This window comes from Marmota monax, unplaced genomic scaffold (genome assembly GCF_021218885.2).
Source record: "Marmota monax isolate L192 unplaced genomic scaffold, Marmota_monax_Labrador192_F-V1.1 WCK01_AAM20220418_F8-fsc00051, whole genome shotgun sequence".
NCBI lineage: Eukaryota > Metazoa > Chordata > Mammalia > Rodentia > Sciuridae > Marmota > Marmota monax.
In genome coordinates, this window is record NW_026695202.1 from 8,967,400 (window position 1) to 8,990,975 (window position 23,576).

General features: G+C 53.6%; 1 protein-coding gene and 1 long non-coding RNA gene across 4 annotated transcripts; one reads left to right on the forward strand and one right to left on the reverse strand.

Moving 5' to 3' along the window:
• The first annotated feature begins 62 nt into the window (after positions 1 to 62).
• On the forward strand, positions 63 to 2,508 carry LOC124082848 (uncharacterized). The gene is made up of 3 exons (XR_006848508.1): positions 63 to 371; positions 1,010 to 1,229; positions 1,924 to 2,508. It is a non-coding gene; the product is annotated as an uncharacterized LOC124082848 (long non-coding RNA).
• Foxred2 (FAD dependent oxidoreductase domain containing 2) lies at positions 2,163 to 21,870 on the reverse strand. Of its 3 annotated transcripts, none has more exons than XM_046429335.2 (9): positions 20,848 to 21,870; positions 18,785 to 19,036; positions 17,855 to 18,124; positions 16,494 to 16,660; positions 10,574 to 10,739; positions 10,189 to 10,323; positions 9,127 to 9,368; positions 7,962 to 8,127; positions 2,163 to 5,426 (listed from the first exon to the last, which is right to left on the reverse strand). In XM_046429335.2, the coding sequence occupies exons 1-9, from the start codon at positions 21,372 to 21,374 to the stop codon at positions 5,189 to 5,191; spliced, it is 2,163 nt and encodes a 720-aa protein (XP_046285291.1). In that variant the 5' UTR covers positions 21,375 to 21,870; the 3' UTR covers positions 2,163 to 5,188. The 3 variants fall into 3 exon arrangements, with proteins under 3 accessions (XP_046285291.1, XP_046285290.1, XP_046285292.1); XM_046429334.2 differs by having other exon boundaries at positions 7,962 to 8,132; positions 20,848 to 21,868; XM_046429336.2 differs by lacking the exon at positions 10,189 to 10,323 and having other exon boundaries at positions 7,962 to 8,132; positions 20,848 to 21,864.
• Between the last annotated feature and the right edge of the window lie 1,706 nt (positions 21,871 to 23,576).

A 23,576-nucleotide genomic window follows, 5' to 3' on the forward strand; every position in this document is an offset into this window, starting at 1 on the left:
ATGTTTTGTTTCCCCCCCCCCCAGGGTGCTAGAATTGAACCCAGGGCCTTGTGCATGTGAGGCAAGCACTCTACCAACTGGGCTGTGTCCCCAGCCCCACACTGAATATTTAGATACATCTTTGTCGTCTTTTTCTTATAGTGGGGCTCTCCTGCACCCAGTTATTTTTTGATGATTTGGACAATTTGAGAGACTGGGTCTGAGATGGTAACATCTTCAATAGGCTGAGAAAGCCCATGATACTTGGAAGATTGTGCAGTGAGCACCAAGCTTGGGGCTTCTCCAGAAGAGTTGGCGTCTCAGGCTTGTTGATGCAGAATGGAGACAGGAGCGAGACGGGAGAGCCTGCTGTCCCTTTCTTCTCTGCTTAGGTACATCTGTTCGTGCTATTTTTTATTTCGGGCTCCGTGGATTGGTTGTGTGATGCATTTGGACAAAATACTTGGGCTGGAGCATCTCACATTTGCCCATCAACTTCACTTTGTAGCAGATTTATATTCCGTCTGGGATGCCAGATTGAATTAAATGCTTTTTTAAAGTCTGCAGTCTGACAAAAATCTTTATCCAGTCAGCACTTTCACCATATTTAAAAAATAAGCATCTGTGGTGAAATGATGCTGTCATGGCTGATTTTTGAGGGAAGGATCCAATTTGGGGCTGATGGAGCTGGCTGCAGAGCGGACAGTGCTGAGGCCAACACCCAGACTCCAGGGCTCCCCTCCCACCCCAGGTCATCCCTCCCTGCTCCCACCCCAGGTCATCCCACCCTGCTTCTGTCGGGATCTCTGGGTTGACAGAGTAGATGAATTCTCTCTCCTTGCTGTTGTTTGGTGCTGGGGAGGGAACCCAGGGCCTCATGCATGCTAAGCTGCACCCCACCTGATTCTCCTTCTGAGGGAGGCACCTGTTGTATAATCAGCATTTCATTTTGATAACTTCTCTGTGCTCTTGTGGGAACCACATATGTTCCTGGGTTTGAGAATTGATCTCTTAACTTTTTGTCACCCAGTGTCCACAGGAAGGACCCATCAGAGGGTGACGAGGAGCAGGCTGCCGTCAGTAAGTGGATGGCCCCTGACTGGAAGATGGTGCATTTTCTGTGGACCCACCACTGTCCTCTGTGCAACCATTCTGGCCTGGTTTCCTCATCTGTAGGATGGGAGAGTTCTGTCTTCCTCATGTAGTTGTGGCGAGTCTAATTATTCAGTGCATGGAATAGTTATTGCTGAGTAAGTAACACATGACCCCATTTAACACGTGAACAGCAAACATTGATTTCTCAAAGTCCCTGTAGCTCTGTATCTGGGAGTGGCTTGGCTGAGTGGTCCTGGCTCAGGGCTGCAGGTCCCTTTTTATCATTTTCTTTATTTTGGGTGCTGGAAACTAGACCCGGGGGTGCTCTACCACTGAGCTGCACCCCTAGCCCTTTAAAAAAATTTTTTTGAAGACTTTTAAAAAAATTTTTTTTAGTTATTCATGGGCACAATATATTTTGTTTATTTATTTTTATGTGGTGCTAAGGATCGAACCCAGTGCCTCACATTTGTGAGGCAAGCGCTCTGCCACTGAGCCACAACCCTAGCCCCAAGACTTTTATTTTTTAGTTGTAGGAGAACACATACCTTTATTTTTATGTGGTGCTAAGGATCAAACCCAGTGCCTCACGCATGCTAGGCGAGCACTCAACCTCTGAGCCCCAGCCCCCCGGCCCTATTTATTACTACAGTTTTTTATTTTGAGACAGGGTTTTGCTAATTTGCTGAGGCTGGCCTCTTGCCTCAGCCTCCCGAGTTGCTGGGATTACAGGTATGCACCACCACATCCTAGAGGCAAAAGGAATTCGGGGTTCTACAATACACTGGAGACTAAACCAGGAGGTCCCCACAGAGGGAAGACTTTTATTTTTCATTCTCTGTCTTTTAGGACCTTGGTTGTGCCGAGTCAGCCCAGTGTCCCCTGCCCGGCACTTACAGTTCGCTTCTTTGGCGGAGCATGTTTCGCCCTGGCACCTGCTGCGGTCTCTTCCCCACCAGGGAGGAAGTAGTAGCTCCTGCTAGAGGACACTGCCCCTGGCACCACCGGGCCAAGAAGGGAACATGTCCTCTGGGAAGGGCTCCGTGTCTGCTCATCCCTGGCAATTCTAAATTTCAAAAAGCCAGAGATTCTTTTTCAAAAATTAATTTATTTCACTATGATCATAATCACAAATTTGAACAAAGCAGAGAAAGGAAACAAGCCCGAACCCCACCTACGTCTTCAAACCCAGAGGTAACATGGCTGTCCTTGGGGACGCTCTGTCCCCAGGCCCCTGGGCGGAGCCATCCTGCTTTACTCAGTTACAGGCGGGTGGCCAAAGCGACTTCACCTCCTGCTTCTTTTCACTTAACTGTGTGACGCGTGCTCTGGGCTCCGCAGTCTTTCCACATTTCAGGAGCCAGTAAGAGTCCACCTGGCTTCACGTTTCTCCCGCTGTCCACCATTCTTGTGTAATAAATACGTTGATTTTAATGTGTTTATTCCAGTGTGATTATTTTTGCCCGTACTATTTTGCCTTTTTACCATTTTCTTTAATCACATTAACCAGCAGGGGCTGGCGGCGGGTCCTGGGAGTGTTAAACCTCTTTCTCTGGAAATTCATTTCTCCTACTTCTGAACTGGAAAAGTCCTCAACCTGAGTTTTTATATGGCTTCAAAGGTTCATCTGGAATTAATTTGTAGTTCAGTGTGACAGAGGGGTCTAAAACAAAACTCCCCAGAAACTACAAACCAGTTGGGCTAAAATTATTCATGGCATGGTCCTGCACGATCCTTTTCATTGATTTGTGATTTTTTTTTTCCTTGAGGGGGAATGGAACGAGGGCCTTGTGCCTGCTGGGAAAACCCTCCACATCTCCAGCACTGATTCCCTTTCTTTAATTAATAGGTACTGAATCCAGATGCACCTGACCACTGAGCTACATCCCCAGCCCTTTCTGTTTTTAAATTTATTTATGGCACCAGGGATTGAATCCAGGGATGCTCAACCACTGAGCCACATCCTCAGTCCTTGAGACAGGTCCTCATTAGGTGCTGAGGCTGGCCTCAAACTTGAGGTCTTTCTGTCTCAACCTCCCGAGCCTCTGGGATTACAGGTGTGCCCTGCGTATGGCAGGGTTCCTTTTAAAATCACCTCTTATCGAAAACATTTACGTATGCTAGATTGTTTCACTGGCTCATCTGTTTTGCACCAATAACTTTATATTAAAAAAAGGAGGAATTATTGAAGTCAGGCCTCAGTTAAAAGAGGAACTTGGTCCAGCTGCAGAAGCTCTACTCCTGTGCTGCTCAGACTTGCCAAAAAAATGAATCGAGGTATAAAAGTGGAAATGTGAATCCATTTCATCCACACCCAGGGAGCTGGCCGTGCTGGAGGGTGACAGCACTCGCTGTCCTTACACTCAAGCTCATAGAAGACGTCCATTCGCAGAGCCAGGGCAATGTTAGAAACCCACCTGGGCCCGGGGGTGGGGAACTGGGTGGTGGGGTGTGTGCTCACCTACTCCAGGCCAGGGTTCACCCCCAGTACCAGAAACCAAGACAGAAACAGAAGAAAAAAGAAAATGTTCTCTAACACCACAGGAAGGCAGCAGCCACCTGCACATGGCACCCCGAGGCCACAGGCACCAGAGGCAGGCCAAGGGAAGGGGCAGGGACCGCTGTGACCGTCAGCTGGGGGATTCGGCAAATGCCACAGTGATCTTCATTAAAATCAAGAAAACCAGAGAAGACATCGCCAATCAACTGAGCAAGAATGGAATCCTGCCTTCTTAAAAGCAAATAAGGCTGGCTGATATTTTGGTGGGATGATTGACTTGGCAGATGAAGGCAGCAACAGATGTCACATGTCGAGGCGTCGCCAACCACTTGTTACGGCACCTCAAACTGTTATTGAACAAGTGGCTCAGCTAGCCCCAGGGCTTCGGGAACAGGATTGGACACTGGGCACAGCCCCATTTAAAAGACTCATTTAAAGCATGACTTGGAAAAGGCAGGGGGGACCACAGGGTCCTACGTGGGCTTGCCTCAGATCTGTGTGAAATTCAGTGAACACCACACCTGGGATTCAGGAAAAACCCTTAATTCGCGAGCTTCAGTGCTGTGCAAACTGTCCCAGGTAGGATCATGGGGGTGACAGTCACCCTGCTGTGGGCGAAGTGTGGGACTTGCAGTGTTGGAACTCTGCCAGGGACAGGAGGTGACTGAGCATACAGCTAGGACAGTGGCTAAGGGGCTTTGGAACTAGCCAGGAGGGGAAGAGGGGGAGCCCAGGAAGGGGCTTTGGAATTTTCAATGGCCGCATGAAGAACTCGTGAGCAGCCCTGAGAAAGTGACCACCAGGCTCAGGCGCAGGCCTTGCCTCAGGAACGAGAGAAACCCCCGAAGGGCACCCAGTGACGAGGGACAAGAGCAGCTGCAGAGTTAAGGGAACCAGGAATGACTCACCATTGCTGCCACCCAGGGGCATCTGCTCATGTCCCCTGGTGCATGTGACAGGTGCAAAACAGCTTCACTATACTGGGCAGGGGCGGGTCCAAGCAAGGTGTGCTTCAGGACGCCAGAGGCCAGGGGAGGGGTGGGGATCAGGACACAGGATGCAGAGCGGCTGGGGCATGACCCTGACCCTGGGAGAGCCACAGCTCAGCACCAGGTGGCCTTGCAGGGACTTCTCTCCGCCATGCAAACCCTCAGGGCGCCTGAAGATAAGTGCCTCCAGAAACGCTGATGACAACGAGGGTGGGTTTCACCATGAAGGGTCCCAGGTGGGCTCTGGACCTGTCACAAGAGTGAAGGGAAAGGAGCAGGTGGGCCCTTGAAGGGGACAGAGTGGGCCAGCCTGGCACTCAGTGACGGTCCAGCTGGAAGAGCTCGGCGTTAGAAGGCAGCTCACACCAGCAGAGGATGCCCTTCTCCTCACCCCGCTTCCTGGGCACCAGGGACCAGGCCAGGGGGACCGTGGTGCTGCAGCAGCCCCACTGCTGCTGGCTCTGCGGGTGGCTCTGGTGTCAACCTGGCAAGGCCTGAGTGGCCTTGGGCCGTCATGCATCAGTGGAGGGGACTGCGGGGAGAGAGGGCTGACCGTGGCCTGTGGGGAGGCCTGGCCGCGGTGCCCACAGCCCAGGAGGACTGTCAGAGCTCCTCCTTGTTGCTGTCAAGGGACGGGTGTGGAGGCCCCCGAGACAGGCGGTGACCTTCTGGCCCGTGTTCCCCAGGCTGCTGGCTGCTGTCCTCCAGGGGCTCGTCCATGGTGGCATAGTCCTGCAGGAGCCCACTCTCCACGCCATGCCGCCGCAGGCTCTCGGTGCCCATGAGCCCCTGCATTCTCAGGTACCCCTGCTGGCAAAACGGGGGCAGCTTCTGGCGCGTCAGGGTGAACAGGAAACAGGACTCTGCACGAAAGCAGAAGGAGGAGGAGTCGGGCTGGGAGTCAGGCTGGAGGGTGAGGAGAGGTGCAGGAAGGGAAAGCTGGGGGGCCGGGGCACCACAGTGGGGCTCGCTCAGGACCTTGCATCCCTTGAAACTGCTGTCTGACCTTTCTGGGTGCCTCACACACAACCTGGGTAGTCATGGATCATGACTTTCCATGAGGATACGAAAACAGGAGGCTGCCTTGACCTTTTGGGAGAACAAGGCTCCAAGGTCAAAGCCAACCACAGAAATGACTGGGGGGCTGGGGATGTGGCTCAGTGGTAGAGCACTTGCCTAGCTTGTGTGAGGCACTGGGTTTGATTCTCAGCACCATGTATCAATAAAAAAAATAAAGGTCCATCGACAACTAGGGCAGGAGCTCATTCCCCTTGAGCACACCCTCAGCCTTCTCTTCTGGAGACTTGCTTGGATGTGGTGGGAATTCAGTGGAATTGCGAGCTGAAGCCTCCTGCAACAGTATTTGAGTTGCAAATACTGCATGCGAAGTTCTGTCTAAACACTGTGGGGACAAAAAAGATAAAATATTCTGTCCTGCCTAGGATGGAAATCCTGCCTTTGACCAGTGTATACACATGGTATATACTACCTGCCTGTTACTTACTTAGTTATTGTGATTATCAGATGACAGTGGCAGTATCTCAGTGCTGGTGTTTAGGTAACCCTTACTTGATAATGCCTCCCAAACATGAGAATAATCATGGTAGCAATTTGGATGTGCTGAAAAGAAGCTGTAAAATACTTCTTTTCAGTGAAAAGATGACTGTTCTAGACTTAATAAGACAAAAAAAAAATCACATGCCGTGGTTGCTAAAATCTATGATAGGAACACATTTTCTATCTGTGAAATTGTGATGGGAAAGAAATTCATGCTGGTGATTCTGTTGACTACAAGCTTCAAAAGTCATGCCACAGTGCCTTGTGCGTGCTAGGATGGAAGGGCATGACACAAGCGGGTGGGTGACATGAGCAGGAAACTTGTTCCAACTGACATCAACATTTTGCACCCAAAGTCATCGAGCCTATGTGAAGACTTCAGCGAGGCCCCAGACATGACTGAGCCCACACCATGCACTGCAGGTCAAGGGTTTGGTTTTATCCATGGTTTCAGGCATCCCCTGGGGGTTTTGGAACGTGTGTCCTGAAGAGAAGTGGGGCTTGCTCTGATTGAAAGCTCAGGAGAGATAAGGTGGATGTCGGCTGGGTCTTCTGGGGAGTTGGCGACAGGCTGGGACATGGAGGGTCGAGACCTCCTGCAGCTGCGGAGAAGCCTTCCACCTCCCAGGCCCCCTCATCTCACGTAGGGGGTATGTAACAGGGGACACTGTGGGGCTCCTGGGGCAAACAGGCTGACAGGGGCCCCATGGTGTCCCTCTGACTCTCTGAATTCTACCAGGGGACTCCGGCAGGACAAGTAGATAGTCCTCTCTGAACAGGGAAGAGAGCTGGTGCCAGGGAGGACAGAGGACAGTGAGGTGGCTATCTCTCCAGCACAACCTTCTGCTGATGTCACCCCCTCTGCAAGGCGTGGTGGGCCCGGACGCCCAGCAGCTGGAGGCCAGAGCTAGCAGCTGCTGGACAGCTGGGGGCGCGGGGCAGAGAGGAGCCGCATCTGCCCGCTAGCCGTCTCCAGGAGGAGTCCTCCCAGTTCAAGGCAGTGGCTCAGTGGCTTGCCCTGTCCAGAACTGTCTAGAGAGGGAGGTGGGAGCCCGATGGCCTGGCATGGCCTATTGGAGGGGCCCACAGTCAAGGTGGGAACGTGCCACTAACACAGACGGCATTTTTGTGGAGTCTGGAAATCTCAGGAGACCGACAGGCATTTGGAGCCAAGGACTCGAACCTCTGATATAATTTCAGGAATCAGAGTCTGATCAAAGCTGAGAACTCCAAGACTGCCAGTTCTTCAAGGGTGTTTGACTCTGGCTCTGTGAATTAACCTTGTGCATCTACATATGTCCAGATTATCAGTTAAAAATACATATTTATATATAAGTATGTGTTTTATAATATATAAATATATAATATGTAAATTCTGTAATATATAAATATACAAAATAAATATATACATGTAAATTATATAACATATAAATTATATATATATATATATATATATATTTTTTTTTTTTTTGGTACGGGGATTGAACCCAGGGGTACTTAACTACTGAGCCACAATCTCCTCTTTCCCTCCGTGGAGTGTTTGTTGCCTGTTCACCCCGAGATCCAAGCTTTGGCTGAGGGCCTCTACACAGGGCTCTCCCACCCCACTGTGTGCGGTGATACTTGGGGGCCCAGCCCCGCTCAGTCGGTGTGTTTTGTAGTCTGGGCTCTGGGGAGCTGCCTTCTTTCCCTGCCGGTCTAGCTGTATTTTGGGAAGCACTGTCCTGGGAGGGGGCTGCAGGGAACACCTTGCCCACCCCCTATGGGCACGGGCTCTGGAGTTCTGGGCCCCTGGTCTCCCTGGCGGTCCCTGCACCTCCACCTTGGTCCCTTTGCGTCACCTGCGTAGAAGCTCCGCAGGTCGGTGTCCAGACAGTTCTCCAGGAAGCGCCGCAGGGGCAGGATGTGTCCCACGGGCGCGGTCCAGTCGGTCAGGAAGTCTTCCACGACGTGGTGGATGGCTGTGGGCCGCGGCAGGGGCCACTGTGCGGGGCGGAACCTCACCTCCTGCTCTGTGGAGGAGGCGGGGGTCAGGGCCAGGCTGGCCACGCAGTGTCCCCCACCTCCCGCGCTCCCATCCACGCCTGCGAGGGCTGTGGGCTGGCTCCAGGAGGAGGGCTGACAGAGCGGGAGGAACTGGATCGTCACTGTGGCCCCCGAGGGCAGCGCCAGGACCCGCAGCTCAAGGTTGGTGTCCGCCCCCTCCCTGGACTGAGGCCCCTTCCCAGCCGTCCTTCCCCGAGAGGCTCGGAGCCCCGCGATGAAAGGGTCTAGGGCTCGCTGGTCCAGCCTCCCACCCGGGGACCCCCGGTGAGGAGCCTGCTGAGCCCAGGCCCGGCCAGCCCGGTGCGGGCACCTTCTCCAGAGGCCAGCCGCAGCCTCGGGCAGCTTTAACTCTCAGTGCTCCTCCCCCTGCTGGCACCACCTGCCCTGGGGAACAGGCCTAGCTGGCCTCCCTCTTTCTCTGGAGCCCTTCGAGCTAGGAAGGATAAGCCACGTTCCCCAGGCTGCCTGTTTACTGGAGCTAAGCCGCGCCAGAGCTGCTGCCATTCCAGGTGAGTCGTCAGATGTGTCCTCATGCAATCCTACCAGGAGGGGACTACTGTCATCCCCATTTTACAGACAAGCCAGGCTCAGAGAGGTTCAGTAGCAGTCCAATGTCACACAGCAATGAAAGGATAGACTTGGCCCAGCTCTTTCGGTCCTGTGCTAGTCAGTTCCAGTTCCTTGCCCTGTTCCTTCTAACATGCCACCTACAGCCCCTCACCCACTGTGGTCATTGTCCTTTGGAGACACTGGTATGACAGTGCCCCTCTTCCTGTGTGGGGCTTGGTGGATCATGACACTCCAGCGTGGCCTATGCAGGTCACAGTGTGTGCTAGAATCTGGAAATGGCAATTTTCTCAGACCTTCTGCCTCGGCCAGGTCTCTGGGCAGAGTCCCCGAGGGTCCCCTGTCAGCTGAAGGAGCGCTGGGAGGAATGAATTGTGGCGAGTGCCCGCTCACCGGTGGGGAGGCGTCTGTAGAAGTAGATGACAGGGTGGAGGAAGTTGGACAGCCAGGCGTCCTCGGTGTGCCCCACCGACCGGTCATAAAAGAAGACATCCTTGTCGGGCCCAGAGAAGTTCTTGCCGTACTCCATGTTGACCACGAAGAGCCCGTGCCTGGCCGGCCTCCCGGTGAGCGTCTCCAGCTGGGCCAGCATCTGCATGGGGAACTCCTCCAGGTACTCGAAGGCCGAGGCGTTCCTGGGGGGCAACACGGGGCTCAGAGCTGTGGCCGGGGACAGGTGTGGGCACGGCTGCCTGGCCACATGGCCCTTCCCCACAGTGCCAGCGCAGTGGTGGCCACTCTGGCTGGCTCTCCTTGTTGTCTGGTGCTGGGGTGGAACCCAGGGCCCCCACGTGTCAGGCGAGTGCCCTACCACGGAGCACCAGCCTGCACACACCCGTGTGAGCCTGCTGTGACCACCACTCTGTCACAGACCTCGGAGAGATTCCAGAACACTCCACACCTTGAAGTGCACACTGGAGGGAAGAGCCCTACAGGCCGGAAGGGAGTGGCCGCCCTGAGCTAGTTGGGAGCTCGGGGATTGGGCCACAGAGCAGGAGGGGTCGGGCAGCAGGGAGCCGAGCGCTCGGTGATGGGCACTCGGTCTCCCTGGGCCAACAGTGCAGCCGAGAAGGCATCAGCCACCTCCTCTCGAGGGGCCCCTCTGGCCACTGCGTGGAAAACAGCCCAGGTTACCAGCGGCGGTACCTCAGCAGATGGGGCAGCCAGCCAGAGCCATCGGGTTCTGGACACTGCTGAAGGCGGGCGGCGCTCGGGGATCTGCCCACAGGCTGGGTGTCCAGGTGAAAGGGGGCGGTCGAGGGCCACGTGGGCTGTGCTGAGTGCGCGTCCCTGGACTTGGCCACGCTCCGATCCAGGGGCCAGAAGTTCTTCCCCTGCTCCCCTCCCCGGTCCCCTCCCCAGCTGCCCCTCCAGGCGGCTCCCTGGGTGCTCTGCGAGGTGTCCTCTGAGGCACGGTCCTCAGTGCTCTGCTGCTTGTTCTTGATGGATAACCACCTGGACCGAGTGGGTCCTGGCCGGAGTGTGGGAACTCTGACTCCGATGCTGGGGACCGACCTCCCAGGGGTGCCCTGTTTCTGCACCTTGGTGCCGAAGGGTTTCCACCAGTGACTTTGACCTCCTCCTTTACCCCTGTAAGATGATCATCCCCATTTTGCAAAAAAGGTTCAGTTAGGTTAACTAACTTGCCTGAAGTCACACAGCAAAAGGATAAACCCAGAGTTCACGCCCAGGACCAACTGTCTGACTCCACTTCCCCGCCCCACCCCACCCCGACTCATTTTAAGAGGGAAGAGCTGGGCTCCCCCACAGACAGACTGGGCGGCAGTGTGCTGCAGGGTGCGTGGGTGAAGCCTTGGGGGGGGGCAGGCGAGCTACTCACTCCTTGAGCAGGATGACATCAGCCAGCACACTGAACATCTGGTAGAGCCCCGAGGCCTCGTTCACGCGCCGGATGATGGCGTTGGTGAGCTGTGTGATGGGCAGCTCGGTGGAGGGCCAGGCCACGCCATGGTGCCGATGCTCCAGCAGCCGGTGGACGGCTCGCACTGAAAGGGCCAGAGGGAGGAAGAGCCTGTGACACTGCAGATCGTATCTGTGTTCATTCTGCGGGAGGTGCAGGCCTTCGGGCGGAGTGGGGGCAGCAAAGGTTTGGGTCAAGTTCCAAACAGTAATTGTTCTCTGCTTGTGGCCATGCACACATGGGGACGGACAGGGACGCCACTCAGGGGCATCCCCTGGGGTGAGCAGGCAGAAGAATGGGTGAGGCCAGGTGGGGGCTACAAGCCTGGGTCTGTCCACCTCTGCCTGAGGCCCTCGCAGTGGAAGTCCCTGCACTGTCACCTCACTTGAGGAGCCCAACCCAGACCCAGAGCCTCGCTGCCCTCCAGCCCGTTCCCACCAGAGCCGCCCACCTGGAAAGCCTGGATGGCGCCTCTCCCGCACCCCTGCCTCTAGCGCTATTTTGAGGCGCTCTTATCTCTACACAGGGTGCAGGAGCAGCTGGTAGCTAAGTGACAGGGAGGGGCTTCCTTTCCCTGGGGCTGCTGGCCGAGTGTCCTGGGAGGAGCACTGCACACAGACACCTGCTCCCCCACAGCTGACCAGCAAATGCCCCAGAGAGTGAAGGCCAGGCACCAACAGGGCTTGCGTGGAGGAGCCGGGTGGCCACGAGCCGGGAGGAGTCCGGCTCCAGGACCTGGCTCCTGAGGCGCAGTGGCTGAGCTGAGGGTGGAGAGGGGAGCAGCCAGAGCTGGGGGGGGGGTGGAGGCTGCGGCCCGAGGCCTGGGGAGGCGAAGCCCGTAGTAGTGCCAGGTGCAGTGCCAGCAGTGGCCGCGTGGGAAGGGGTGGGGGACACCATGACACCGTGGGCACCAGCCCTGCAGAGGCTCCAGAAGTGTCCAGAGGGAAGGGAGCCCAGGAACTGTGAGCCCAGGAGGCCGAGGTCTGTGCTTAGCGAAAGGCAGTTCCCGCGGGCACCACAGCCCTGGAGGGCGGGCCAGCGAGGCCGCGGGGACGGCCTGGACAGCGCTCAGGAGGGAGCGGATGGCTGTGGAGTCCCACCCAGCATCCGTCTGGTGTCTCTGTCGTCCATCACGTCCTGCTGCCTTGCTGTCTTTTGCTTCCCTTGGGACAGTTTCTCAGCGGAATGATGGCAAGGTCTGGACCGATCCCACGGGGTTACCACTGTCCCACCCCCGGGAGAGCTGTCAGCTGCTTGGGGACAGTGGTCAGTTGCCTGTGCACCCAGGACTGCTTCCCACCTGCCTGAAGCTTACTGCCTAGGTGTGGCTTTAGAGTCAGCGGGTATGGATGTGAAGCCCACTCTGCCATCCCCTGGCTGGGTGGCTAAGGGCAGGTTACTTGACTTCTCTGTGTGCCAGTTTTCTCATCCGGAAAATGGAGTTGAACTAACAGGATCTGTTTCATGCGGCTGAGGATGAAGTGCATGGAAAAATGGGGACAGAGGAAGCAAGAGGGCTGGGCAGTGGTGGCCAGGACGGCGGGAATGGGTGGCAGCGCATGTGGGATGGTGAGGCCTGGCAGCCGGGATGGTGTTCAGACAGCCGGAGCCCTCCAGCTCCTTCCTGGCGACACATCATCTGGGAATGGACTGCAAGGCACGATGACCTCTCCCTGCCAGGTGGGAAGGGCAGCAGGATGCCAGACCACCGTCAAGGTCAAGTGGGGCAGCAATGGGACCCTTAGGGATTTTAATGGCAAATTAACTGGTTTAGGCAGCAGCTGCAGGCGGCAGAGCAAACGCTCAGCAGCCCGAGGAGCTGCCAGTGCCACTGTCTGTGGGGCGCGAGGCTGTGGGTGGGGCCTCCCCTGGACCCTCCAGTTCCAGAGGCAGCCATGGATTCAGGGGTTGATGGCCCCAAGGAGCAGGGACTCATTCTCAAGCCACAGCTGGTGACGACAGCGGAGCCCACCCACTCTAACCTGGAGGAGGAGGCATGAAGTCCCCCCTCCTCGGTTGATTCTTCAGAAAATGCTGACTTATTTCATATTGACAACTATGGTATTCATAATATAACTCTTAGTCAGAGGTACCATAACGTCATCCTTATCATACCATGAAACGGAGTACCACTATAATTCCTATAGTTCTTACCCCTTATTATCCCTAAGAGATTTAGCTTCCCTCATAGGATTTTTAACTAAATATATCATTATTCAAGAATTAACAGCCCAGTGAGGTGGCACACACCTGTAATCCCAGAAGCTTGGGAGGCTGAGGCAGGAGGATCGCAAGTTCAAAGCCAGCCACAGCAACAGCGAGGTTGTTTTGAGGTGCTGAGCAGCTCAAAAAGACCCTGTCTCTAAATATAAATATAAAAAGGGCTGGGATGTGGCTCAGTGGTTAAGCACCCCTGGTTCAATCCCCAGGACTGGGGGAAAAAAAACTCAAAAAATTACAGCATTATTATACCAACATCCACAGCCAGCCTGGCACGGTGGTGCTTGCCTATGATCTTCGCTACTGGGGAGGTTGAGGCAGGAGGATTCCATGTTTGAGGTCAGCCTGGGCAGCTTATCAGCTTCTCAAAATACAAAGGACTGGGATGTAGCTCAGGGGTAGAGCCTCCTGGGTTCAATCCCCAGTATTGGTGGAAAGCAAAAACAAAACAAAACAAAACAAAAACATTCACAGCTGTGCAGGCATTACTAAATTTCTATTTTTGCATATGATTAACTTATTGCACAACCCTAATAATATTTCCAACAATCAATGATATTAAAACAAGATTTCCACTGGAAAATATGAAACAACTCCCCCCCCCCACACACACACTTTTTTTTTTTTTTTGCGGTGCTAGGAATTGAACCCAGGGCCTAGTTGTGGAGGACAGACTGCCCGGGCCGAGTTCGTCGGAGTGGTGCAGAACATCAGTTCAGGGCTAAGGCAGGGGGACTCCGTAGCACGTCTGGGCAAATGGGTAGATAACCACCAGATACTGGACATGCTGAACTTACCAAACGGCTGCCCAGCACAATCAGAAGGCACAAACCGGTAAGTGAATCAACTGTGCTAATAAGTGACACCTGAGGGCTAGGGCTATGGCTCAGTTGGTAGAGTGCTTGCCACTCATGTCCAAGGCCTAGGATTCAATCCCCAGCACCAAACAAACAAACAAACAAACAAAACAAACCAGAGTGACGCCTGTGAATTCATTGGATTAAATCAGAGACACATGGGCACATGAGGTATTAAGCTCACGACTGTGAAACCAGGCCCAGGAGCTTATCAAACAGACCTCTGAATGGTGTCACCCTCACCTGGAGGGTAACAGGAGAGGCACCAGAGACATCCTCTTACCAGACCTCTGGTGAAGCCCCAGCCCCGTCTGTCTGATGAGGCTGCTTAGACACCACCCTGCCCTGCTGCCACCCAGCCCCTCACCCTGCACCCAGCCCTCACCCTCCACAGCTCTGTGCCTGAGCAAGGCCTCTGGCTGTGATCTAATCTTCACTTGTATCTGCTCTCTGCCTTTGCCCTGGGCAAGGCTCTTGAATCCCTGTGGCCACCTTAACCTTTCTCAGCCATTCTGGAACCTATTACTCTCTTGTTAAGTGTGACTTCATATTAGTAATCGAGAGTGGAAAGGAAGAAAAGACCCCGATTACCAAAGGGACATGAGAATTAAAGCCAACAAAGTGATTCGACTTGTGAATTTATTTATTTATTTTGGTACCAGGGATTACTGAACCCAGGGGTTCTTAACCACTGAGCAACATCCCCAGCCCTTTTTTTATATTTTATTTTGATACAGGGCCTCACTAACTTGCCGAGGCTGGCTTTGAACTCACAATCCTCCTGCCTCAGCCTCCCCAGCAGCTGGGATTACAGGCGTGCGCCACCACACCTGGCCTTGTGGATTCATTTTATTCAATAAATTCTGCGGTTGTGGAAAGGCTCCCGTGTGCCTGGCCTATGTCAGTGGCCTGGCTCCCACCAGACACTCCCACACACTAAGCCGGGGCCCTGAGCCACATCCGCTGGAAACATTTTCCTTCCATCACCTAAATATATATATATATATATTTTGTTGATGGACTTTTATTCATAAGCAGTGCTTAGGATGGAGCCCAGTGCCTTGCCAGTGCGGGCAGGTGCTCTACCACTGAGACACCCCAGACCTAAGAGGCTTGATCTTCCCTGGGCCCAGCATGCTGCTTCTGCTCTGAACTCTGGACTGAATCTTACATCCACTGAATGCAAATCAAACACTTTAAGCTAAAAATTTACTAAATTGGTGGGATCAAACCCCAGGAAAACTTAGTTAGCAGTTAAATATCCCAGTCAACTGGCTTTGATCTACTTCTTTCTCTGTTAAGGGGTAAAGAAGGCGGGAGAAGCCCGAGCAGAACTGAAACTGCTCTCTTGAATTTGCAATTCAACATGAATATTTGACTTGGGATCTGCTAAAAAGAGGATCCAACTTTTAGATTCACATTTATCCAACGTCAGTTATTCTCAAGAAATCACAGCGATCCCGCACATTATACCTACTCTTTGGTGCTTCATCAGAGGAGCAAGGAGCACCCTATACCTTTTAATTCAAGCCAAGCTATGAAAACCCAGGGCCTCTAATTATAACGTAAGTTATAATATCATCATTACTGTTTGGGTCTTCGTGATAATCGTTTTCATAGTAATACCTATCTTAATCGGGGGATGCAGCAACTGGAGTTCCATTAACAACAGGCCCCAGATACAGTGAGAAAGTCATCAAAACTCTGACCCTCAGATCTTTCTTGAGAAAAATGAGGATTTGGCTAGTGGCTCATTCCTGTAACCCCAGAGACTACAGGAGGCTGAGGCAGGAGGATTGCAAGTTCAAGGCCAGCCTCAGCAACTTAGGGAGGCGCTGTCTTAAAATAAAAAGGACTGGGGTGTAGCCCCAAGTAGAGCCAAGGGCCCTGGGTTTAATCGCCAGCACAGGAAAAAAAAAAGAGGGCAGAGGGAGGGGAAGTCCCCTTCTCTTTCTCTCTCTCACCGTCTAGTTCCCATTTATCCTTAAAACCACAAGGCATCAATTTTGGGTTGGGCATTATTCTTGTACAATAAGTCAAATTATTTTTCAAAATTATGTTTTAGTATTTGATGTGCACTCTCAAGTTAGCAGTACTGAGAGTTGTGAATCACAAGTATTTAATCTGATTGCAACTTTTCTTTCAATCTATCAGCAGGCAGCCTGTGCCTGAGAGAGCTACCCAGCTGGCTGATGGGTGCCCAGGAATCACCTTATTCAGCCTTAGGACAGCCCTGAGCGGGTAGAAGTCACCTCCTTTTCACCTCTGATGATAGGGATGTGCTCAGCCAGGGTAAGGTCACCTCTAAGACCACCCATCCAGGTTAGCATGCTTTGTGGCCCTGGAGATTGGACTCTACCACTGAGCTACCTCCCCCCCATTTTTACTTTACTTTCAGACAGGGTCTTTCTTGAGTTGACAGGTTGGCCTTGAACTTATGATTCTCCTGCCTCAGCCTCCTGAGTCACTGGGATTACAGGCGTGTCCACTGTGCTGACTTAAGTTAGACTCTGTTAACCCCTCAGGCTTTAAGCACAACACAGGCCACCCCAGAGCCACCCACCTTTATGCTGTATCTGTTGCTACTTTTCTAGGCAGACCCTCAGGCCGTGAAAACCTGGGGTCAGCTGCCTAACAGGAAGTCATGACCACTGACTGCTGGTGAACAGTCCCTTAACGCTTCTGGAGGTCTGGAGTATTCATAAGCCCCAGGGATAATGACGGGTCCTGCCTGGGGACAGTGGCCCTCTCACTGGACTCACCTGTGTACCGGAATCCGTGGATGAAGCCCCCAGCTGATTTGCGGTAGTCCACCGAGTGGCTGGCGGTGCCCAGGATGAAGAGGCCGCGACTGCCTTTGGATTCATAGCTGGCTCTGATCAGCGGGTACTTCTTGCTGAACTCGCTCCCGGAGCTGAGTCTGAGGGACCTGGGAGTGGAAAGGGGTCAGTCACAGTCCTCGGTGGAGGAAGCCCTTTCCACCCATCCCACTGGAGGTGGGGACGAAGTCTTCATCTCATAGATGAAGCACCTGGGCTTAGATCAAGGACACGCAGGTCAGGGACAGAGCCCAATCCAAGCTTGGCCCAAGGCTAGGCTCTGGGCCAAACCTGAGGGCTGCTGTCACCTGAGGGGAAAGGAGGGTCTGGGCAGGCCCTTGTCCTCCTGTGCCCTGGCCAGAAGGCAAGAGAGAGTGAGCGGATGCTCTGGGCCAACCCTCACACGTGTCCGAGTAGCAACCTCTACAGGCCAGGCTCCACTGGGCAGTCCTTCAAAATCCATTATGAATAACTTAAGGAACTTTTTATTTTTTTGTGCCAAGGATTCAACTCAGGGACACTGAACCACAAAGCTACATCCCCAGCCCTTTTTTATATTTTGAGACAGGGTCTCACTGAGTTGCTTAGGGCCTTGAACTTGTGATCCTGCTGCCTCAGCCTCCCAAGCCACTGGGATTACAGGTGTGCACCACTGCACCCAGCTCAGAGATTAACTTTTTTTTGGTACCAGGGATTGAACCCAGGGGTATTTAACCGCTGAACCACATCCATAGTCTTTTTTGTTATTCTGGGACGGGGTCTCCCTAAATTGCTGAGGCTGGCTTTGAAATTGAGATCCTCCTGCCTCAGCCTCCTGAGCCATCAGGATTACAGGCGTGTGCCATCATGCCAGACAGGAACTGACATTTTACTGAGCATATAGCATATGCCAAGCACTGTCTTATATTAATCCTCACATGACCATATAAGAAGGAAACGAGTATCCCCAGGGCAGAGATAAAGAACTGAGGCAAACTGTGATCAAGTGACCTTCCGAGGGCACCCAGATTTGACCAGCATAGATGCCAGGTTGACCTGGCCTGTGCTCATGGCCCTGGAGAAGCTCACCCCTGTCTGGGCCTGACCGCCCACTTGACCACTCAGGGGAGGACCCCTGATGGAGGGTCTCAGGACCATCTGGGAGCTGCAGTGGACAGAGAATCACTGTCCTGAAAGGGAAACCAGGGGAACCTACCTCAGATCTTTCAGGGACATTCTGAAAACTCTCTCAATGGCCCACTGTGTGGCCTCTGTGTCCCCAGGAGGTCAGAAGGTGCTTCCGCCTCTTTCCCCGTGGGACTCACTGGTTGAAGATGGAGAAGTCGAATCTCCAGCCCAGGCAGCGGATGACCCGGTCGTAGGCCACGCGCATGGCGAAGTTGTCGTTGTCGTCCTGGGGGAGGGGGATGGCATCAGCACTCTGGTTGGCGCTGGTTTCCTCCAGGAAGAACTTCAGGGTGATGTGGAACCTGCCCTCGTGGTCCTTCACGATGGCCAGATCTGTCAGGTCCGACTCGAGAAGTCCGTCCAGGGACTTCAGCTGATAGGTGTCCAGCAGGCCATTGTTGATAGCTCTGGGGCCCCAAGAGAATGCAAGGGGACAGGAGGGGACTCAGGAGGGCTGGTGAGTCCGGCGGGGCCAGGAGGGGTGTGAGAGGCGGTTCTTCCCACATTTGGGGCTTGCGAGGGTTGGGCAGTGGCGTGTCCTCAAGGACTAGTGTTGGGAGCTTGGTCCCACAGCGTGGTGATGTTGGGAGGGTGGGGGACCTTCAGAGGTGGAGCCTAGAGAAGGCCACTGTCTAGTGAGACAGTTTTAGCAAACCTGACCCTTTCCCTCATCTGTCTTCCCGTCTCACCACGTGACCGCTCCCTCCTGTGTTCCTGTGATCCTGATGACATCTGCCGTGAGGTGACACAGGCAGGGGAGACCTTGACAGAGCCAATACCAGGCCATTTGGACTTCCCACTTTGAAAGTATGAACTAAATAAAACTCATTTCTTTTTTTAAAAAATATTTTATTTTTTAGGTTTTAGGTGGACACGATATCTTTATTTTTAAGTGGTGCTGAAATCAAACCCAGGGCCTCATGCACGCCAGGCAAGCGCGCTACCACTTGAGCCACATCCCCAGCCCTAAAACTCTTTTCTTTGTAAGTGGACCAGCCCCAGGTATTTTGTTACAGTGACACAGATCCTGGACTGCTACAGGCTTTCAGTACAAGGATGCAGCATACCTGAGGTCTCCAACGTAGTGGGTGGCCCAGGACAGCCGCACCCGGGAGCGGCTCAGCATGTGGATGAAGTTCGTGACACCCAAGATGTTCTCTGCCGTCTCAAAGGCCGAGTTCCCGCGGCCCAGTATCAGCACATTCTGACCAACAAAGTCCCCAGGATCCACGGACACAGACTCATAACCCTCCACGTATTCAGAGCCAGGGAAGTCAACCTGGTTGGGGACTGACACACCAGTGGCCACAAGGAGGACACTGCAGGTAAGGACACAGGAAAGATAGTGCAGTCTCTCAGCGATAAGATTACTTGGTTAAAACCACCTGCTTCACCCCGACTGCAGGCTCCTAACAGGTGACAGACGTTCATTCACTCACTCACTCATCACTCGGCCACTTGCTGACCCAGCCCATACTGCAAGACCTTCCTCTCGAAGACCTCACAGCCCAGGGGGTACACATGCCTGCACAGTGTGCTCCATCTATCACACTGATCCTGGGGATTAATTATGCTTTCTTTCGTTTTTGGGACCAGGGATTGAACCCAGGGGCATTTAACCACTGAGCCACATCCCCAACCCTTTTTTATATATTTTTTTTAGAGTCAGGGTCTCTCTGAGTTGCTTAGGGCCTTGCTAAGTTGCTGAGGCAGGCTTTGAACTCACAATCTTCCTGCCTCAGCCTCCCGAGCTGCTGGCATTATAGGTGTGGGCCATCTCGACAGGCTTAATTATGCTTTCTGATTGAGGAGAAAGTGATACTGTGAGACAACTGAAAAATCAACCTAACGTTGATCACAGCCATCAGGTGAAGCACCTCCCCCGGTGATGCAAATGGAGCCTGAATTCTGTTTCCCCTCCTGACCTGCCTCCTAGGTATGAATGTCTGCTAAGCAATACTTGGGTGGTGGGCCCTATACTGGTGCGTGTGTTTACTCCTCAAAGCAGCCTGGAGTGAGCTGAGTGGTCTCTCTCCAGGTGAGGAGATGCAGCTCCTGTGAGTTCCTAAGAGCAGCAGAGCACTTTGTGCTCAGATGGGTGTGATTCCAAAGTCCTGCTCTTTGGAGAGGAGAAGGGCGTAGGATCCAGCAGTGGTCAGTTTGGGAGTCGGATCCTGCTGGCCTGCAGAATGCTTTGATCACAGGGTGGTTTCAAAATAGAACTGGATGGCCTGTGGAAGGAGCACACAGAGCCCTATTGGTCCTTTTTTCTGATCCTTATCCACTCTGCTCGTAACTGACTCCCTTCTGCTGCAGCACAGCTGCCTGAAGTGTGAGAGTCTAGATCAGCACAGTCTTCTGCCCCTGGGCTGTGAGAGGCAAGAAGCAATGCTGGGCCTACATAACAGAGCAGGTGAACACTGCTGAGCACCTGCCTGGGGCCAAGTTCAAGGCTAATGGCCAGGAAAGGAGAAGCAGTCTAATGCAGCGGATGGAACACAGGATTTGGAGTCAGAAAAATATGAGCTCAAATCGCAGTTCTACCACATACAAGCGGTGTGACACAGCATTAATTACCCAACTTCTCTGAGCCCCAGGTATTCACCTGTCAAATGGGATCAGTGAACTTCCCCCCTCAGTTCCTTGTGAAGATTAAACAAATTTTGGGGGCCCAGGCAATATTAAGTTGACTCTCAAGCCAAAACAAGCTAAAAATGGTCACTGGAAGCACTTCCTGTTGGGCCTCTCACTTCTCTTTGGTTCTGAAATCCCACTGGGCCGACCCTGGCTGGACACTTGACCCAGTATTTCCCATCATGCATTCTGGGGACACTAGTTCTAGGAAATGCTCTTTAAGATAGATTTTGGGGACACATAAACTGTTTCTGCTTAACACCAGCATCACAGTGAATATGAAAGTAGCAAAGACTGGCAAATCCAGAGGAAAGAAATTTGCCACAACTTTTAAAGGACACACTTGAGAAACGGTGCCTAAGCAGAACCTCAGTTGGATCCAGGAGTGGGAGAAATGCCCTGCTTCTCCCATTTCTCCCACATCTCCAGGTAACCAAAGTGTCCCTCTGGGAAAGACCTCAGCTGCAGCTGGCCAGCTCCGGCGCAGGTCCCTTACCTGCATTGGTATGTATGGCCCTTCTGGTCAATCAGGATGAAGTAGTGGCCGTTCCAGGCTCGCTGGTCCTTGTCTAGAGTGACGTGGGTGATGGTGGTGTTGTACAGCACGTGGAGCCCCAGCCTGTCTGCGAAGTCGCCCAGGTAGCGCACCATGTCGCCGGCGTCAGGGAAGTAGGCGCGGGAGTAGTGTCTGAAGAGGAGCCGGGGATCGTGGCTGAGTAGGGAGTTCCAGTCGTGGCGGAGGTTGAACTCGGCGTTGGCCTTTCCTGTGTAGCGCTTGTTGATGCTGATGAGCTTGCGGTGCCGCGGGTAGCGAGTGAAGAAGCTGCCCGGGGCCGACGCACGTTCGAAGACCACATAGTCTCTGCCGGCCCGCTGCAGGAAGGAGGCCATCTGCAGGCCCGCGGGCCCCGCGCCCAGCACGCAGTAGTCCCGGTGGGAGCTCACGCACAGAGTCGGGTGCAGGACGAGCGTCAGGAGCAGCCCCGGGGGTCCCCAGAGCCGGGCCGCGGCGGAGAGGTGCATCCTGCGGCAGACCAGAGGGGAGGCCTCGCACCTCGCGGGTGCCGGCAGGTGCTAGCCTTGTCTTTCCGAGGAATGGGGATCAGATGCCCAGGGAGAAGCAAGGGCTTGCGTGCGCCCTCACCGCAACGTGAGGCGCAGCCGGGACCGGAACCCCAGGACCTTGGAGCTCACTTGCCCCCACGCGGTCTGTTCCATGAGGGCTCTGGGGCTCGCAGGAGTCCCGGACCCTTCCGTCTCATCTCCCATCTCCTTTCCCGCAGGTGCCATCCCCTTTCGTATTGGACACCCTGGGGAAGCAGAGGGTGTTCCCCGATTTCCCGCTCATTCGACGGGCGCCCCAGGCCCGCGGTACCCTCCGCCCGCACAATCTCTCAGCCACGTCCCTGCCCCCGGGCTGGAGACTGAGGAGGTGTGGCGTGCAGGCCCCGCCCCCGCCCTCCTGGGCAGAGACAAGGATGTCCAGCGCGCCTCGCCCGCCGCGCGCGCCCGGGTGGCTGCTGCCTGCGCGTGCGCGTGCACAGGCTGCGTCCCGGCCCCGCGCCGCCGGCCGCCGCCCCAGCGGAGATCGAACCTCGCGGCCGCCGGGACCGCAGGCCGCAGTCGAGTGAGGCGGGTAGCCTCGCGCCCGCCGCGGCCCCGCCCCTCCCCTCCCTCCCGGCCAATGGCAGGGGGCGGGGTCACGTGCTCGGCGCACAGCTCGCCGGGACCCGCTGGCCTGCAGCAGCCCCAGGCTGGGGCGCGGGAGCGGCGCACGTGCTGCCGGTGCTAGCAGAGGGGGTCTGGAGCTGGCGAGATTTGAGTTTTGGAGAAAACCCATGTTTTTAAATTCCCAGTGAAGCCCAAGGCTAAATACAACCTAATTGGCCTCCTCAGTTTTGTGGGACAGATAGAACAATTAGTTTTTGCTGCGGTGATTCAGTAGTGTCTACAGAGCAACAGGCCACCGGACTAACTTGATCTTCAATCAGGACAGGAGCAAGGGGCAGTTTCCAAATGTAGGTTTAGTGGTTGGTTTGCATAAGATCACAGTTTGGAAGTACATCCTGGAATTGAAGCCCAGAGGGGAAACATCAATGACAGGAGAGGTGCTTCTCCTGTGGCAGGTGGCTTCCAGGATGTGGGCAGAATATGGTGTACCTCTGAGGGAAGGATGAGAACCTTCTAAGGGTATTGTGTACTCCAGTGAAATGAAACTGAGGGTTCTTCCGGAAAGACAGTGTGGAAAGAACTTTCTGGTCTTGAGCGCTGCATGACTGGAGCTGCTTTTCATTAAAAATCATAGCTGGGCCTCTAGGAAAACACTTCCCTGGTCTCTCGAGCCAAAGTACCCACTAAAGAATGCCACATGTCTATTTTCTTCACACCCTGTACCACCAAGGAAAAGCTCCATGAGAACATAAGCTTTTTTGTAGTCACTTAGTGATCCCATGATAAGCACTTGAAAAAGCACTGGAGTGGGTGCTAGGAGAATAGTGAAAAAATCTAAGGATCCTATTTGCTAAGTAGTGGGAGGTAAGGATGATGTATTCAGGGCCCTAAAGCTGGGTAGAGCCTGCATTGCAGACAGGATCTACTAGGTTTTGAGTGCAGGACCACTTTTAGCACTGGACTTGGCAGCCTGGTGCAGGACACAGACGTAATGGAATTTGATGCAAAGTACTTAGAGAATGAGCCTTGGCTACTGCCAGCCCCAGTTAATCCTGAGACTGGGCCACATGTTTGAATTTTAAGCTTGAAACTTTATGGGACCTGTCATACCATCATATATATATATATATATATATATATATATATATATATATGTACTTTTTTATACCTTTGTTTATTTTTATGTGGTGCTGGGATCCAACTCAGTGCCTCATGTGTGCTAGAGAAGTGCTCTACCACTGAGCCACAACCCCAGCCCAACCACCTTATGTATTTTAAAACTACCATGAAAACTCCACACAAACTTTTTGCTTTCTCTCTCCAGTATCCCTAATGACAAAGTAAATGTTGCCCCAGTAAATTTTTCCTTGCAAGGGCTAGGGCCATGGCTCAGTGTAGAGCACCTGACATGCTTGAAAATCTGGGTTCAACTCTCAGAAAAGCACACACAAAAATATATACATATATTTGTGCTTCCTGAGGCACAATTATTTTGATTAAAATTCTAACTTTGGGAATTCTACTACAAAGCTGAATCTATTTCACTTGTAAGAT

What these genes read in the sequence shown, in the direction of transcription:
- Foxred2 (XM_046429334.2), bottom strand. Translation starts at nt 21,374, where the DNA reads ATGCACCTCTCCGCCGCGGCCCGGCTCTGGGGACCCCCGGGGCTGCTC. An exon ending in GGCCATACATACCAATGCAG is followed by an intron (nt 19,037 to 20,847) that starts GTAAGGGACCTG and finishes CCTTACCTGCAG; the next exon opens with TGTCCTCCTTGTGGCCACTG. An exon ending in CACTACGTTGGAGACCTCAG is followed by an intron (nt 18,125 to 18,784) that starts GTATGCTGCATC and finishes TTGGGGCCCCAG; the next exon opens with AGCTATCAACAATGGCCTGC.